A 17,822-nucleotide genomic window follows, 5' to 3' on the forward strand; every position below is an offset into this window, starting at 1 on the left:
CTCCCTCCAAAACCTTCCCTTCATCTATTTGCATATCTAATTGTGGGGGCAGTAATGGAATGGAGGAAGGAAAGCCGCTCTCTCCTTTTTTGGACACCTGGCCTGCTGCTGCTGCTGCAAACCCATATGCCAGGAGTACTTGGAAATCTGTCTTTGGCACTGGAAAAAATTACATTTCCTAGTGCCCCAGACACCTGGCTCACAGCCAAAGCAGCAGTGGGCCTGTAGCCAGGGCAGCAAGGAGAGTAAACAGGAGTGCGTGGGAAGGGGGTTCGAGATGAGCAGAATAGATGGGAGGGAGAACTTGATTAATATCCAAGGTGAAGACATTTCAACGCCATAATGCTTGCCTTCTGTTTTAGATGAGCATGTCAAAATACCAAGATACCTCTAAATATGAGTTTCAGCCACATCACTCTTTTCAATGGGACTTGAGCTCAAATAGCATTTTCTAGTTTGAGCCCATGAGTTCATTCACTCTCAAGTAGCCGGTCAGCAGACAGATGAGGTCTTGCGCTCTGCCTCCCTCCCTCCCCTGGTGAGGAGAAACAGCAAGATCAAACTGTGAACCATTTAACGTGAGAGAGTGGATGAAATATATTTCTTCCCTTCCCCCATTTGCTTTTGAAATTTGACACACTGCATTCCAGTTTCACAGCAAAAGCTGTTCTGTCATCATAGGGTTCAATACTGGACTCTGAACAAGTTATTTTAGAACATTCTTGTAGCAGTTTCTCATTTATTTATTTATTATTTGATTTATATCCCACCCTTCCTCCCAGCAGGAGCCCAGGGCAGCAAACAAAAGCACTAAAAACACTTTAAAACATCATAAAACAGACTTTAAAATACATTAAAACAAAGCAACTTTAAAAACATTTTTAAAAAGCTTTGAAGACATCTTAGAAAAGGTTTAAAAATTTTTTTTAAAAAAAGTTTAAAAACACATTAAAAAGCAATTCCAACACAGAAGCAGATTAGGATAAGGTCTCAACTTAAAAGGCTTGTTAAAAGAGGCAGGTCTTCAATAGGCACCGAAAAGATAACAAAGATGGCGCCTGTCTAATATTTAAGGGTAGGGAGTTCCACAGAGTAGGTGCCGCCACACTAAAGGTCCATTTCCTATGTTGTGTGGAATGGACCTCCTGATAAGATGGTATCTGCAGGAGGCCCTCACCTGCAGAATGCAGTGATCAACTGGGTATATAAGGAATAAGACGGTCTTTCAGGTATCCTGGTCCCAAGCTGTATAGGGTTTGTACACCAAAACTAGAACCTTGAACTTCGCCCGGTAGCAGATGGGCAGCCAGTGCAATTCTTTCAGCAGTGGGGTGACATGGCAGCCCTACATCGAGCACATTACAGTAATCCAGCCTGAAGGTTACCAGTGCATGGACAACAGTGGTCAGGCTATCCTGGTCCAGAAACGGCCGCAGCTGTCTTACCGTCGAAGCTGGTAATTTTTTCAGAATATACCTTCCTCAGGGGCATGATATATACCTTAGTTGAGCATTATGTTTCAAAAAAACCCAAGTCACACTGCATGAAGTATCATACTAAGTTATGTTCCTTTGACTCTGAGGAAGGTGTATCCTGAAATTATTTATTATTTATTATTATTAATTAAATTTCTATACCGCCCCATAGCCAAAGCTCTCTGGGCGGTTCACAACAAATAAGCATCTGAAGTACAAGTAAAAAGTCATATATAACACAAGTTAAAAATGAATTAATTAAACAAAAAAATGTAAACATAATGAGACACATAGCTAACTGCAAAACTCAATACTAAATATGAAAATGATCAAGATGTGAAATTGGTAAGAATGTTAAAACGTTAAGATAATTAAAATCAACATATTGAATAATTCAGATGTTTAAATGTTTGAGATGTTTGAGATGCACTGGGCATTTCATACTTCTTATTTATTCATTTATTTATTTGATTTATATCCTGCCCTTCCTCCCAGTAGGAGCCCAGGGCAGCAAACAAAAGCACTAAAAACACTTTAAAACATCATAGAAACATATTAAAACAAAACATCTTTAAAAGCATTTTTAAAAGCTTTTAAAACATCTTTTTTAAAAAAAGGTTTCAATACATATTAAAAAGGAATTCCAACACAGATACGGACTATGATAAGGTCAAAAGGCTTGTTGAAAGAGGAAGGTCTTAGGTGCCAAAAAGATAACAGAGATGGCTCTTGTCCAATATTTAAGGGGACGGAATTCCACAAGGTAGGTGCCACTACACTAAAAGTCTGTTTCCTAGGTTGTGCAGAATGGACCTCCTGATAAGGTGGTATCTGCAGGAGGCCCTCACCTGCAGAGCGCAGTGTTCGACTGGGTATATAAGGGGTAAGACGGTCTTTCAGGTATCCTGGTCCCAAGCTGTATAGGGCTTTGTACACCAAAACTAGAACCTTGAACTTAGTCTGGTAGCTAATAGCCAGGCAGTGCAATTCTTTCAGCAGTGGGGTGACATGTTAGTGATACCCTGCCCCAGTGAGCAGTCTCACTGCCGCATTTTGCACCAGCTGCAGCTTCTGGACCAACCTCAAAGGCAGCCCCACAGAGTGCATTATAGTAATGCAGCCTGGAGGTTACCAGTGCATGGACAACAATGGTCAGGCTATCCCGGTCCAGAAACAGCTGCAGCTGCCTTACCAGCCAAAGCTGGTAAAAGGCACTCCTAGCTACTGAGATCACCTGGGCCTCTAGCGACAAAGATAAATCCAGGAGCACCTGCATACTATGGACCTGCTCTTTCAGAGGGAGTACGATCCCATCCAAAGCAGGCAACTGACCAATTATCTGAACTTGGGAACCACCCACCTACAGTGTCTCCGTCTTGCTAGGATTCAGACTCAGTTTATTGGCCCTCATCCAGCCCACCACTGAGTCCAGGCAGCGGTCCAGGGCTTGCATGGGCTCTCCCAATTCAGATGTTACAGAGAAATAGAGCTGGGTATCATCAGCGTACTGCTGACACCTTGCCCCAATCTCCAAGGGCTTCTTATAGATGTTAAACATGGGGGACAAGATAGTACCCTGTGGCACCCCACAGCCCAATTGCCAGAGGCCCAAAAGACAATCACCCAATGCTATTCTCTGAAAACGACCATGGAGACAGGATCGGAACCACTGTAAAACAGTAGCTCCGATACCCATCTCACAAAGTCGGCCCAGAAGGATACCATGGTCAATTGTATCAAAAGCCGCCGAGAGATCAAGAGTAACAGGGTCGCACTTCCCCTGTCCTTCTCCCGATAAAGGTCATCCATCAGGGCAACCAAGGCCAATTCAGTCCCATAACCAGGCCTGAACCCAGACTGGAATGGGTCAAGATAATGTTTCATCCAAGAGTACTTGTAATTGCTGTGCCACAGCCCTCTCAATCACCTTACCTAAAAAGGGTATTTGCAACCGGTCAGTAATTGTCACAGACCAATGGGTCCAGGGTGGGCTTCTTCAGGAGTGGTCACATCACTGCCTCTTTCAGGGCACCTGGAACCACTCCCTCCCACAATGATGCATTGACCACACCCTGGATCCACTCAGTCAAACCCCCTCAGCAAGCTTTAATAAGCCAAGAAGAGCATGGGTCGCGAGGACACGTTGCTGGCTGCATCATCGCAAGCACCTTGTCTACATCATCAGGCTGCATCAACTGAAACCATTCCCAAGAATTTGCAGCAGACATTGCACTGGACACCTCACTGGGGATTGCAGTAGATGTGCAGGGGGCATCAAGATGCTACAAAGGCTAGTAACTTTGCCCTCAGAGTGCCTTGCAAACAATTCACAGTGGCCCTCCAAAGGGTCTAAGACTCCATTTCCTAGAGTTGATGTCAACAGACCCCTGACAATATGGAAAAGCTCCTTGGACGGCTACTTGAGGATGGAATAGAGGCAGAGTGGGCCTTCTTCGCCGCCCTCACCGCCACACAGTAGGCACGGTTATGATGTTTTACTCGTGCCTGATCAGCCTCACGGCATGTCTTTCACCACTTGGGTTCTAGCCATCATCCAGCCTGTTTCATTGCCCCTAGCTCACTGGTGTATATATCTTTTGCAATATGTATACATCTTTTGCATCAGCTATTGCAGCAACTATGACAGCTCTACTTGCAGAGAAACTTTTGGAATGTTTCATGCTACACTTACACTTATCAAATGAGTCACACTGCATATCCGTCCACTTAAATATTTAATCAGTTCTCTTGTATCTAATTCTAATCTAGCAGAGTAGATCAATCTATGTTACAACACAGGCTCTAGACAGTGAGGGAAAGAAACAGGATAAGCAGGTGTGAGAAGCCCATAAACACTAGATTTGATATCTCTGGGCATCTGCTGTCAGGGTGTAGCCTGAAGTACATGCTTTGTTGTAGGGTTATTCTTCCAGTTCAGTGACACACTTGCCTCTGTTCTTGGAGATTGAGGCTGACACAAATGAAACAGCTGCCATCTAGAGACCACTTTAAATGGTTGATGCCTCCTGTCTTGACTAATCTCCACAGTAAGCTGTGTGGGGCAGTATCCATCCCCTCCTGCAAGCATAGCTACGCATGGGAGTGGAAGCTCACTGGGCTCAAGAGGGAGCCCTTTAACTCTCCTGCCAGCTAGCCACAATGGAATGGGTACAGACATTATATGTGTAATTATGAGAAACCAATGCGCACATTCCTCACAAAGAGCATCTAGCTGCATCACTCCTAAATACGCAGGCTAGGTGGGAAAACAACACATCACATAATCAAATAAACTAGGAAAAATATTTGAGCATAATGTTAAGGGTCAAAATAGGCATGACAAGTATGTGAATGCGTTGAGCACGTCTGTTTCAGACACTAAGCATGAGCAGGGCTGCTGCAGCATACAGCTGTGCTGTTAAAAATCCCACTTCCTGGAAGCTGTTAGTGCTAATGGAAACATCCCTCTTGGGGCTTAGCAACTTTGGGAGGCAATTTATCCTTTCCCTCCACCCACCAACTGATGTATTTTGAAAGTAAAAAAAGAAAAAAGATATGTGAAATGTGTGTTCCTACATTTCTTCAGTTTTGAAGCTGTTTGTGGTCATACACCTCAAAACCAGTCCTCTGGGACTGGAGCTTCAGCCCATCAACCATTTTAAACAGTTTTTGTGTTTTGCTTGTCCCTGGGTGAGGTTTATACTTCACTATTTTATTTTTCCAACTTTGTTTTTCTTCATCTGGAAAAAATACAACTACAAGCAGCTTCAAATCCACATTAAACTCCAGTGTGACAAGCCCGTGGTCTCATGGTATGTCAAATGTGAACATAAGCAAATATCATTTTCAAAACTTTTCAGAGAACTTGCCCAGATAGCAGATCACAAGGACTGATGGCAAAAATGCTAATGCTGAATGTGTGGCTACCATAGAGGCATGGCCAGTAAGCACATTCCTGCTACCTCCTCACACACTGAAAGATCAGGTGTCTCAGGGGGGAGGCATATGAACACACCTAAAGAAATAGGAGAAACAAAATAAACAGAAAGGTGGAAAAGATAAAAAGACACATACTCTTAACCTACTCTTCTTTATTCAACACTTACATTATGATTTTATTGCAGTTTAGTTATCCCCATCAAAAAATTCACAGAAGAGAATACGTCCAGTTTTCATCCATAGGGCAGACACTATCTCCAGACTTCCCATCCTCTTTTTAATTTTAATAATAAGCACGGGGGGAGGGTTGTGTTTGATCCTTTGCCACATTCCTGTAAAGGCCACATCACTTCTACAGTCAGGGCCAAGCTAGACAAGGCAACAGAGATCTGTGATCTCTTAAAAGCTGGCATATAGCCAACTATTCATGTGGTGATCCAAATCAGAGCTGCAGTGCTGGGGGCCTTAATACTTCTCCCCTGTGCTGTTTTCCCATTGAATATGTTGTGTGTGTGTGTTTGTGTGTGTGTTTGCTCCTTTAGGGAAAAAAAGTAATGGTACAGCCTGTGCACATGTACATTTTCCTTAGTGACAAACAGCAGCTGGGGTGAAGGGTTCATCTTCTTTCTTCTGCACAGTGATTCCCAATCCAATCGTGGGTCTCCATCATCTCATCTATTTTGGTGTCATTTTGAAGCTACAACGGGCTTGTTGGCAGATTACAACAGGTGACATCAGGAAAGGTTTATCAGAAGGAAGCCATCTTACATCACACACTTGCTCACATAAGGTCAGAAGATGGTGAAGAAAAAGAGGTTGGAATCAGCTCACAGAAGAAAAGAACAGAGGCTCCAAAACGAAAGATCCTTCAGAGACTCAGGGCTTCATTTTTAATGAACATGATGCCCAGTGCTACCCCACATGCCTAATTTGGCAGTTGTGCTATTTCATCTTATATGGAAGCTATCAAATAGCATAAGGCTATGATGGCAATCCACTTCAGCATGCTTTGTTCCCCCAAAGCAGTCCTAGGAGGCACATAATACAAGACAGAATCAGAGGTGTGATATATTGGCTTGTTTAGAAGGCTGTACCACTACCCTCTTTGTGCTGGAATGTTAACGATTTAAAGCTTGCCAAAGGGTCCCCGCTACTCTCTAGAGCTATGGGTCTCAGAGCACTAGCAGGCAGGCCTCCCTGAGAAAAATAATACCCATTGGCTGTGGGTTTGGTGACAGATTTTCATTATGACTGGAGTTCTACTCTGCTTCTCAGCTTAGCTCCCTTTCTCCTAAATCACTGCTATGCAAAAAAATAAAAATTATGCAGGTAATTATGCAGTAAGTTTTTGCTTCCATGTGGTCTCTCCTTTGGGAAATGTGAATCTTACTTGCCTTTGAACCTTCCTGCCATGTCCCTTAGGACCAGGAAGAAGAGGAAGATCCAGTAGATACGTCTCACAGCTGTTAGAGAACGTTGATACAGTCAAATTGTATAGGGAACCAATGTCAAAATGAGGGGGCATTCATTTGCAGTGGCTAAACTGCCTCAAGTCTGTTTCACCACGTGGGAAAACCTTTGTGTGAATAAGTAGCCATGAAAGAATTACAGAAACCTCATGATGGCCTTTTCCCCATAAAAACAGACTGCATAAACAAACAGATGCTGAGAGAAATAGACATGAGAAGACTCCAACTTCACTTCCCTACCCCCATCACTGAGAAAGAGAGAGAGAGACTATGGCAGCTTTGAGAATGCCTGCTCTGGACTTACTTGTTCTCATGGGGACACTCTGTGCTATAGTAGCAAACACTCCAGAGGTCTGTAGGACAGAATTAGTATAATCAGGTATGTGATGTAGAAAGAGCCCGTACTGAGCAATATAGAAAGAGTGCTGTTCCAGTTATGGAAAATATATTATTTGGTCCTCCTCCTAAACCTCTAGAAGTATATTAGTATGTAAGCCAAGGGTCTTAAGCATCCACTTGCCCTAATTTCTCTCTGGCAGTATAATCAGTCAGTCCATCCATCCACAGACATTCATTATTCTCCTTTCAAAATGTGGTCCTGTGGAGTGGTAATAGTGCCATGTTAGCAATTAAGGCTCTTTTTTGTCTGTGAAAAGTACACCCAGGAATGTCTTGGACTCCTGTGCACAGAAAGCCTAGCCCAGGTTGCTTTCCATAGTTAAAATAGGTCGGCCACTCTCTAGCATGGCCCTTGAACATATGCTTGTGTCAGTATTTGGCTATTCTCTTCTCACAATCATCCACACAACAGTTTGGCTTCTGTAGTCTTCTCTAGTCTCTTGTATGCCTTGTTTCCCAACTTCAAGCTTTGGTGCCTTATCTGACATTCCTACCAGCAGCTCCTATGCTCTGACCTTGAATTTTCTTCTCCTTTCCCAGCCCTTCTCCTCTCTTTCTCACTCATGAGACTGTCTCCACATCCTTGGTTCTTTTACTCTATGAGGAAGCCAGGCAAGCTGGAAAACAGGGCAACAGAAGCCTTAGAGATTCCTACATAAGGTTTCCCCTCCACATATGAAGCAAATGAAATGGCAGTAAAAAAAATGAGCGTTGTTTCCTGGTCCTGAAGTCTTCTTCCTGGTGAACATGCACTTTTGGAAACATCTCAGCATCTTCAAGAGCAGAAAGGAGAAGCAGGCGATGCATGAGTGAAGAGGAAGAAACAAGACATCTTGAAACATCACACCCAGTCCGAGAATTCAGCTCACCCAGCTGCCCATGCCTTATTAAGCCAGGCCCTTTTTCTCTTCAAGACACCAATGGCTGGAGGCAGCATGGATGGGAGATGTCGCATGCTTCTTATTTATGCAAGTATGCATCAAGCCAGAGCTCCCCAGAATCCTTCAGAGAACTTGAAAGAACATGAAACAGGTCGGGTTAGGAAACATGAAGAAATGTCAGAAAGAGAGATTAAATATTGAGCCAAGAATTCTGAGGGCGCTGTGATGGGCGGGCAGACCTGGCATGCATTACGGAGACTTGGTTGGACGAAGCCTCTGCTCCCATTCTTGAGGCCATGTGTCCACCAGGTTTCCGTTATGCACAGCAGCCGAGGGTGGGAAGGCGGGGAGGGGGCATGGCAGTCATCTATTGAGAGTCCTTAGTTTTTACCAGACCTCCTCTTCATAGGACTCAATTCGTTGATTGTATGTACTGGAGGTTGGGCCCGAAGGGCAGTTTAGGGATCCTGCTGGTGTACCGCCCACCCCGCTGCACAGCAGACTCCCTGGCCGAGGTGCTGGAGGTGGTCTCGGCTGTACGGGCATTGTCCCCAGAATTGTTAGTGCTGGGTGACTTTAACGTGCATGCCGAGACCGCTCTCACTGGAGCCCCTCGGGATTTCCTGGAAACCATGGCTTCCTGGGAACTGCACCTTAGTAATATTGGGCCCACCCATGTAGCCGGTCATACTCTTGACCTTGTGTTTGTCCTGGGAGAGGAGAGAAGTGGTCTGAAGTTGGGAGTGGTTTATTCCACCCCTGTGTCATGGTCAGATCACTACCTGGTAAACATGAACTTCTCGATACCATGCCCCCTCCGCAGGGGTAAAGGACCTATTAGAATGGTCCGCCCCAGGTGCCTGATAGATCCGGATGGATTCCTGACTGCGCTTGGGGAATTGGAACCTGCTGAACGTCGCCTGGTCAAAACCCTGGTTAAGGAGTGGAATGATGGTATCACCAGGGCATTAGACCGAGTGGCTCCGAAACGTCCTCTCCCCCTGAATAGAACTCAGCTGGCACCATGGTATACACCGCGGTTGCGTAGTCTGAGACAGGAGGTGAGACGACTAGAACGCCGGCGGCGGAAATCCCGTTCCGAAGATGTCCGGACACAGGTTAGAGCAGCAGTAGCTGCCTACCAGGTGGCAATAAAGGCAGGAAAGAAGGCTTTCTTTACTGCTTCTATTGCGTCCGCGGAGTGCTGTCCCAGGAGGCTGTTCCAGGTGGTCCGAAGCCTGGTCGGTCCAGTTGCTCAGGAACCCTTGGAACAGTCAAAGGCCTCCTGTGACATATTAGCAAAGCACTTCACTGATAAAATCGAACACTTATGGAGCTCGATTCCGTGCGCCGTGGATACAGTGGATGAACCAGAGTTGGCCAGTTGCATGCCGGTAGGTTGGGATCGGTTTCGGCTTCTCCCTTCTGAGGATGTGGACAAGGTGCTTACAACTGTGAAGCCTACCACTTGTCTAACTGATCCTTGCCCATCGTGGCTCCTTATGAGCTGCAGAGAGAAATTGGGCGAGGGGATCAAAGCGGTGGTAAACGCATCCTTGTAAGAGGGTGTGATGCCATCAGCCTTCAAGGAGGCAATTGTAAAGCCCATCTTGAAGAAGCCCTCCTTGGATCCCCAAGTTTTTAATAACGTCCGCCCAATTTCGAATCTACCATTTCTAGGCAAGGTCATTGAGCGAGTGGTGGCCAACCAGTTGTCAGCACACTTGGATGAAACGGATTACTTGGATCCATACCAGTCGTGTTTCAGGACTGGTCACGGAACTGAAACAGCCTTGGTTGCTCTGGTAGATGATTTGAGGAGGGCACTAGATAGGGGAGAATTCTCCTTTCTTGTCCTCCTCGATCTCTCAGCGGCTTTTGATACTGTCGACCACAGTATCCTTCTACATCGCCTGGAGGGATTGGAAATTGGAGGTACTGCATTGCAGTGGTTCCATTCCTTCCTCTCTGACAGGTTTCAACAGGTAGCATTGGGGGAGGAGGTTTCAGACCCTTGGCCTCTCAATTGTGGTGTGCCACAGGGCTCTATCCTCTCTCCCATGCTATTTAACATTTATATGAAGCCGCTAGGGACAATCATTAGGAGGTTTGGGCTGCGGTGTCACCAATATGCAGTTGACACTCAGCTCTACCTCTCGTTTAAATCTTCAACAGAGTCGGCTGTGGAGACCTTGTCCAAGTGCCTGGAATCCGTGAGTGGATGGATGGGAAGGAACAAGCTGAAGCTGAACCCCGATAAGACCGAGGTGCTGCTTGTGGGGGACAAAAGAAGGTTGGGAGAAGTTGACTTGAAGTTCAATGGGGTGAGTTTACCCCTGAAGGACCAGGTCCGCAGCCTTGGGGTTGTACTTGATTCCAGGCTGTCCATGGAGGCTCAGATTTCGGCAGTGAGCCGGGCAGCCTGGTATCAACTACACCTCATACGAAGGCTGCAACCCTACCTTCCTGTTCATCAGCTCCCACTGGTAGTACACGCCCTGGTCACCTCTCGTTTGGATTACTGTAATGCGCTCTACGTGGGGTTACCCTTGAAAACGGTCCGGAAACTACAACTTATACAAAATGCGGCGGCTCGACTACTTACAAATAGTCGCCGCCGGGATCACATCACACCAGTGTTGTTCGATCTACACTGGCTTCCAGTTGTTTTCCGGGCCCAATTCAAGGTGTTGGTATTAACCTTTAAATCCCTATACGGTCTCGGCCCAGTTTATCTTACGGAGCACCTTCAACGCCACCAATTATGCCGCCCGACAAGATCAGCCACACAGGGCCTTCTCTCAATCCCGCCGACAAAAACAGCCAGGTTGGCGGGTACTAGAGAGAGGGCATTCTCAGTGGCGGCCCCCACCCTCTGGAACTCCCTCCCACAAGATCTCCGGCATGCCTCTTCCCTAAATACATTTCGTAAAGCCTTAAAGACCTGGCTCTTTCAACAGGCCTTTGGGATTTCCGGGGAGGGTTAATTACTGGATTGAATTGCCTCCTATCCTGTTTTAATACCCTGTTTTAATATCATTGTCTGCTGCTGTACTGTTTTTCTATTGTTTTTATATTGTACTATTGTATTTTATCTTATTGTGTTTTAACTGCTGTACGCTGCCTAGAGTGGCCATTGGCCAGATAGGCGACACAGAAATTAATTTTATTATTATTATTTATTATCATTGAGTGAGCATGTTGAGATAAGAAATATTAAAAACACCCCATAACAGAGCAACATGGGAGAAGGGGGATTAAAAGCACAAGGAAAGATGCAGTAGCCTCTCGTGAAGAGTCACAAGGCTGGTTCACACATGCAGATTCATCACTTGATTGCAGCAGTAAATGGCACTTGCCTGTATGAGTGAGCCATCCCAGCTAAGACAGCACAGAACTATCAAATCATCTCAGAGCAAGTCTTTTCAGCAGGCTCAATCCACACTTTGCAAGTCACGATAAACCAAGTAGTCAAGCGATGTACAGGTGAGTGTGAACTAACCCATGAAGCTTAGAATCCACAAACACTTGATCCACCTTGCTACTGTTCATGATCAATGAATGCAAAAGCTCAAGAAAACTTTCTCTTTAGCCTTTCCTATTCAAAGCTACTAAGGCTTCCACCTACTCTGTGCTCATTCAATGAACGCTGGTTCTCCTTGGTTGATTTTTCTGGGATGTGGATAGTCTACAGGCCTCCATGCAGCAGTTATGCTCTAATCATGCACTGACCTGTGTTTTCATTTTTTTTAAAAAAGCTTCTAGCACTTATGGTTAGAGGAGTATATTTATAGAGGGAGAGCAAAAATGCAGGCAGTGCTTTCTTATGGCTCAAGAATTGGAAGTTCTGCCTAAAGCACCTCCCCTCATCTTTCTGTCCAAGAGTTTCTATTCTTTTGTATCTACTTCCTTCCTCATTATAAATTTATCTTGCTTGCATGCCACCCTCCGCTACTTAACATGGTCCAAATTTTCAAAATCCCCAAAATTGTATTGAGTGCATTTTCCCAATGACATTAACTTAAGAGAGGGATGGGGAACCTGCCATCTCTCCAAAGGCTGTTTACTACCAGTATCGCTGACCATTGGCCATGCTGGCTGGGGCTCATGGAGGCCAACAACTCCTGTAGGGCCACAAGTTCCCCATCCCTGACTTCAGCATATGTACCTATTTTTGATAAACCTGGCTGCACACAGTTTTTTGATTCCTTCACATAAAGTTTAGATGTGTTTTTAGTGAGATGGCAAACAGAATGTATCTAGCCCTGACTATGAATTTTTAATGACTAAAAGAATGCTGAAAACTTTCAACATCAGCAAAGGTTGTTTTCCCCAGAGCATTCTTCACAGCTGTTGGTTGGAGTTATTAGAAGCAATGGCCAGAGACAAGAGGTTCCACATTATCCCTCCTTCCCTGTTTGGCTTGTGCCGTTTCACAAAATGCCAGTCTGTCTTCCCACATGGGGGAGCTGTCCTTTCCCACAGGGCTGCAAAAGCACTGGCACTTTCACATTGACCAATACTTACTGTACAATGTCCGCAAAGGCTGTGAGCAGAGGCTTGGATTGGTACTCAATGCCATGTTTTGCACATATGGACTTCACCAAGGGGGTCACCTTCCAGTAGTTATGTCGAGGCATGGTAGGAAAGAGGCTGGATGGAGAGGGAGAGAGAGAGAGAGCGCTGTGGGATCTCAAGTCTCATAAGCATGCACAATCATTCATCATGAAGCTTGCCCAAGAGATGTTCATGTTTACAAGCCTAATAACTGGGTGACAGGGGGCCTCGGATTAAAACTCTAATCATAGCCTAGCTTGATCGCAGGCGTAAGCTAATCACCCAGAGACTGAATACAAAGACTGGTCCAAGACTGTTTTCACACAGGAATTCTGTTATTTAAATATCCTGTGTCCACCTCTGCTTCCTCATTACACTCAGAGCCTACCCACATGATGCTTCTGTAGATCAGCCAGCTGAGTTTTGTGAAGCCCCTAGATATGAGCTATCCACATGACTGCATTACATCTATACCATAAAGGATTACAGACTCTTGAATTGCTAGGTATCTTATAAAGCATTAATCCTCTCCAATGTCTCTCTCCAAGGTCTCTTAACTACAGCATGAAATAAGCCTCCCAAGGGAATAGATCCCATTCTTCTTCTGGCCTTCATATTAGCTGATATCTCAAAGCTGTGGTATCTCCAAGAGACCTTCCTATCCATCAAAAAGAATGTACTCACTGGTGCTCAATTTGGAAGTTGAGGTGCCCACTGAACCAATCATTGAACAGGGACTGATTTACATTGCATGTTGCCTGGAGCTGGAGGGGGAGGAAAGATATAAACAAACCACCACATGAGGATACTTTGGTTTCATTTCTAGCTAGTAATTCTAGTTAACTGTGGCATACTCTCAGCTCACCACAGTCCTAGCGTGGCTTTCTGAGAACGAGGACAAAAATAAAAAGATGGAACTGATGTAGGAGTTCTATGGGGAGTCCCTCAAGAGGTGGAAGCTTCTAATGCAATTACAACATAAGAACTGACCCTCCACCTCCTTGGTTCCAAGGGCATAACCTTACTTGCCACTCAGAAGAATAAAAACAGAATTTTTAAAATGGGAGCATGTCCACATGGTAGTTCTTCCCTGCTAGTTTGTCACTTTAGCCAGAAGTACAGAAAGCTAGACTTAAAAAAAAAAAGAGGCACCTTTTGACATTTTGAAATGATGGAGTGGGTTGTACAAAATATGTCAGTGTGAATGCTGGCAAAAACACCACATACACCTCCCCACCTCCTATGGTGGCTAGAGAGGAACAACACAGACAGCAACACAGTGACTGTGTGACGTTCAGGATCCAAATGCACAGAACCTGAGCAGCTGCATACACCCCTGACAAAATCCTATGTTGGCATTCCTTCAAAATAATGAGAGTCCTTTTGCTTATCCTTAATCCACCCTCCTAAATACCAGGAGAGCAGCATGAAGGGTGGATTCAGGGTTTTACTGGATCTGGGACTCAACCTAATGGACCCTTCAAGCATCCCTAGGCCACAAGCAGCTGCCCATCCCTGCCAGGTGTTTGCTCCGTGATGGGAGTTCATATGTTGACACATCAGATGTAAAAGCTACTGGTCAGGAAGTTCCTTCCCAGCATTCCTGTTATTCATCTAATTTTATCCTTTCACTCACCACATCCTTTCACTCTTCCTCCCCATCCACCACATTCTGTATGTAGTTATTAAAATTCCCTCATTAGTTTATACATACAGGGACACCCACCCCTTCCAGTCGCTCAGTATTATACTACAGCCCCTAATATAGGATGCCAGATACCTTCCTTATTAAGTCTGATATTCATGATCATAACTACTGAGAGGGGCATGCACATCACCTGGGTTGAAAGCCAGTCCACATTCTTGTCATAATCAATGTTCATTGGGATGTGGTTCATTTGTGTCACCCAGACAAACCAGTGACTCTCTACGATTCTGCACAAAATAAAGAAGTCAATGATTTCTATCCAGGCAAGCCCATGACAACCTACTAAAAAGCACCAATACTTGATTGAAGAAGTTTAAAAACAAAAACAAAACAGAAGTGGCAGTAGAAAGCCAGAATTCAAACAAAAGCCACGCCAGGCAAAAAAAAATGAACCTGATGCGACAAGGTGTATTGGAAGGAGGCAGATTGAACAAAGATAGTTCACTCCCAGCAAGAAAGGGGTTTTGAGAATGTACGTTCCACATTGTTCAATACAGATTAGTTAATTTTAAACATCCTTTATGACTGCAGCATGTACACAATCATGTTAGGAGAGAGGATTCCATCCTTCTGGTGCAAGCTTGTGAGTGAATTAGGAGGGAGATGTCTCATCTATATTACTGGTTGTGACAACAGACTTGGGGAGTGGTAGCTATTTCAGATTAGAATTCCATGAATAAAATGCCCGTTGTTACGATGAGCAGGTTTGGACAGATAGGCCCTAAAGTGCTGTGCCCCTAGGGAAAGTGTGTTACATCTGTGCAAGGTCTGCTGCATCTGTGCATGCAAAAAATCACTGCGTGTGTGCACGCATGCACACATACATGCACACCATGGAGCCTCTCTCAATGCATAGCCCATTGTCACAGAAAGGTTATGTTTCTTAATCACACCATAATGTGATACTGGAGTGTGAACAAAGGTATCTGTATAAGAGGCATTATGTAATAACCCCAAGTAACCAAGAAAAAGTATGACTCCAAATGAAACTTACCTGAGGAGAAAGAAAAGACCAAGGAGACTCTTCAGTTCCAGTAAGTATGAGTACGTCAGAAAGAACCGGATGTAGAAAGTCACCATCCAGGCCAGATCCTGTTGCAAAGGATAGGAGGAATGCTCTGCAGAAGAGAGTGCTGTAGCACTACAAATCTTCCCCACCAATCTGCTCTTGTAGGACACCAGTCTTATAGCCCACCCATGAAGTCCCCATTCATTATACCACTGTTCTCCCTTATTCTGCTATAGCAAAAATGTAACACACACATCTAGGATCTCGTAAGGTCTTTTTGTTAACATGTTTGCTCATCTGCCCATTTGCTACTAGGCCAAGTTCAAGGTTCTAGTTTTGGTGTACAAAGCCCTATACAGCTTGGGACCAGGATACCTGAAAGACCGTCTTACCCCTTATATACCCAGTCGAACACTGCGCTCTGCAGGTGAAGGCCTCCTGCAGATACCACCTTATCAGGAGGTCCGTTCTGCACAACATAGGAAATGGACCTTTAGTGTGGCAGCACCTACCCTGTGGAATTCCCTCCCCTTAAATATTAGACACGCACTATTTTTGTTATATTTTTGGCGCCTACTGAAGACCTTCCTCTTTCAACAAGCCTTTTAAGTTCAGACCTATCCCAGTCTGTATCTGTATTGGAATTGCTTTTTAATATGTTCTTAAACTTTCTTTTCTTAAAAATTTAATCTTAGAAGATGTTTCATAGCTTTTTTTAAGTAACATTTTTAAAGATGTTTTGTTTTAAAGTTTGTTTTTATGATGTTTTAATGTTTTTAATGCTTTTGTTTGCCGCCCTGGGCTCCTACTGGGAGGAAGGGAGGGATATAAATGTAATAATAATAATAAGAAGAAGAAGAAGAAGAAGAAGAAGAATGTTTAAATCTGTCTTGGTAACTCTTGAGTGTAGGGTCTTCCAGGGCTGTGGAGTTGGAAGCAATTTTGGGTGGAGTCGGAGTCGGTAGAAATGTACCGATTCCGATTCTGACTCCTTCATAAATGGCAAATGTATATTAACTAGTAATAACAAATTTACTGTAGTAAAATGGTAGCACAAGGCATTTCATCACCACCCCGTGAATCCAGAGCTTGGAAAAGTTACTTTTTTGAACTACAACTCCCACGAGCCCAATCCCGGGACTGATGGGAGTTGTAGTTTAAAAAAGTAACTTTTCCAAGCTCTGGATTCACGGGGTGGTGATGAAATGCTTTGTGCTACCATTTTACTACAGTAAATTTGTTATTACTAGTTAATATACATTTGCCATTTATGAAGGAGTCGGAGTCAGAGTCGGACAGTAGAAAAATAGAGGAGTTGGAGTCGAAGGTCTGGCATACCGACTCCACAGCCCTGGGTTCATCCTTCAGTTCTAGTTCAGTATAAGCTTTAAGTTGAGTTTAAAAACTAAAGTATGCATTTAGAAAAGTGCAAGTTTAGCCAGGCTTAAAGTGAGTCATACTCTTGTGTTCCCAGAGGAGCCTCACTGACCAAATTTCTTTTATATTTATTTCTAATAAATCAACTGTGTCCTCTGGACAATTCACCACTCAGTGTTTGATCCTCTAATACAATCACCAAAACTCTAAGCTTGTGCAGTCCACCCTAGCTAAATCACACACCCCATTTATAACTAGACCAATTTTTCTAATTAGTTCTAATATGGCTAGCTCACAAGGGAGCCCATTTCTGTATAATCATGCCCCAGTTACCAAGGGATAAATAAAACGGAAAACAGTCATGCAGGTTAAGCACTTGTGCAAAGGCAACTAAGAAGACAAGGCAAGACAGGAAATGAGAAAAAAAGCTAGCAGGGAAAGCTATGTAAAGTATTACAAAGTGTCATGTGGATGAATATCTCATGAAATAAGCTCCTCGTCTCAAGGAACAAGCTTGTTTCCTTGATGCTAAGGCAACTGAACTGGGGAAGATGAGTTCAGGTTTACTTACCACCCACTTTTTGCGCTGAACAACAAAGTAGAAGATGTACCACTGTAGGTAGAAAGGTACCACAGCTGGCGGTCCAACTAGGGGGGAAATTAAAGAAGCATTCTTAAGCAGTTCAAAACAAATGAGTGGTCCAAGGCAGCTAGACCTTCTGATTTGTCACCTAAGCATACCATCTTCTCTCACTTTCCTCTCTCCCTTCTCTACCTGATGGAGGGGAGGGGCAGCATCAAGGTGATTCAGACCATACAGTAACGGTGCTGTCTCCTGCAAGTCCCTGAATTAGGAGGATCAGTAAGAACCTGGGAGTTGTCTTGCTGGATCAAACCAAGAGCCCATGTGCATCAGTGGCCACTGGGAGGTTCAGGAGATGAGCAGGCTGGAACCTAATAGTTATGCCCTGATATTTGCACTAAGCAGTCTGGAGCAGACCGCCTTTA

General features: G+C 44.4%; 1 protein-coding gene across 1 annotated transcript in view; it reads right to left on the reverse strand.

Annotated features, from left to right (window-relative positions):
• Positions 1-5,551: 5,551 nt before the first annotated feature.
• LOC133376902 (acyl-CoA (8-3)-desaturase-like) overlaps positions 5,552-17,822 on the reverse strand; it is a 31,676-nt gene continuing 19,405 nt past the window's right edge. The window contains exons 7-12 of the mRNA XM_061609843.1: positions 17,386-17,462; positions 15,423-15,520; positions 14,559-14,655; positions 13,405-13,484; positions 12,691-12,816; positions 5,552-8,294 (exon numbers count right to left, since the gene is read on the reverse strand). Of these exons, the coding sequence (XP_061465827.1) occupies positions 8,243-8,294; positions 12,691-12,816; positions 13,405-13,484; positions 14,559-14,655; positions 15,423-15,520; positions 17,386-17,462 (530 nt within the window). The 3' untranslated portion in view covers positions 5,552-8,242. The remainder of the gene's footprint in view (positions 8,295-12,690; positions 12,817-13,404; positions 13,485-14,558; positions 14,656-15,422; positions 15,521-17,385; positions 17,463-17,822) is intronic.

Source organism: Rhineura floridana, chromosome 2 (assembly GCF_030035675.1).
Source record: "Rhineura floridana isolate rRhiFlo1 chromosome 2, rRhiFlo1.hap2, whole genome shotgun sequence".
Lineage (NCBI taxonomy): Eukaryota > Metazoa > Chordata > Lepidosauria > Squamata > Rhineuridae > Rhineura > Rhineura floridana.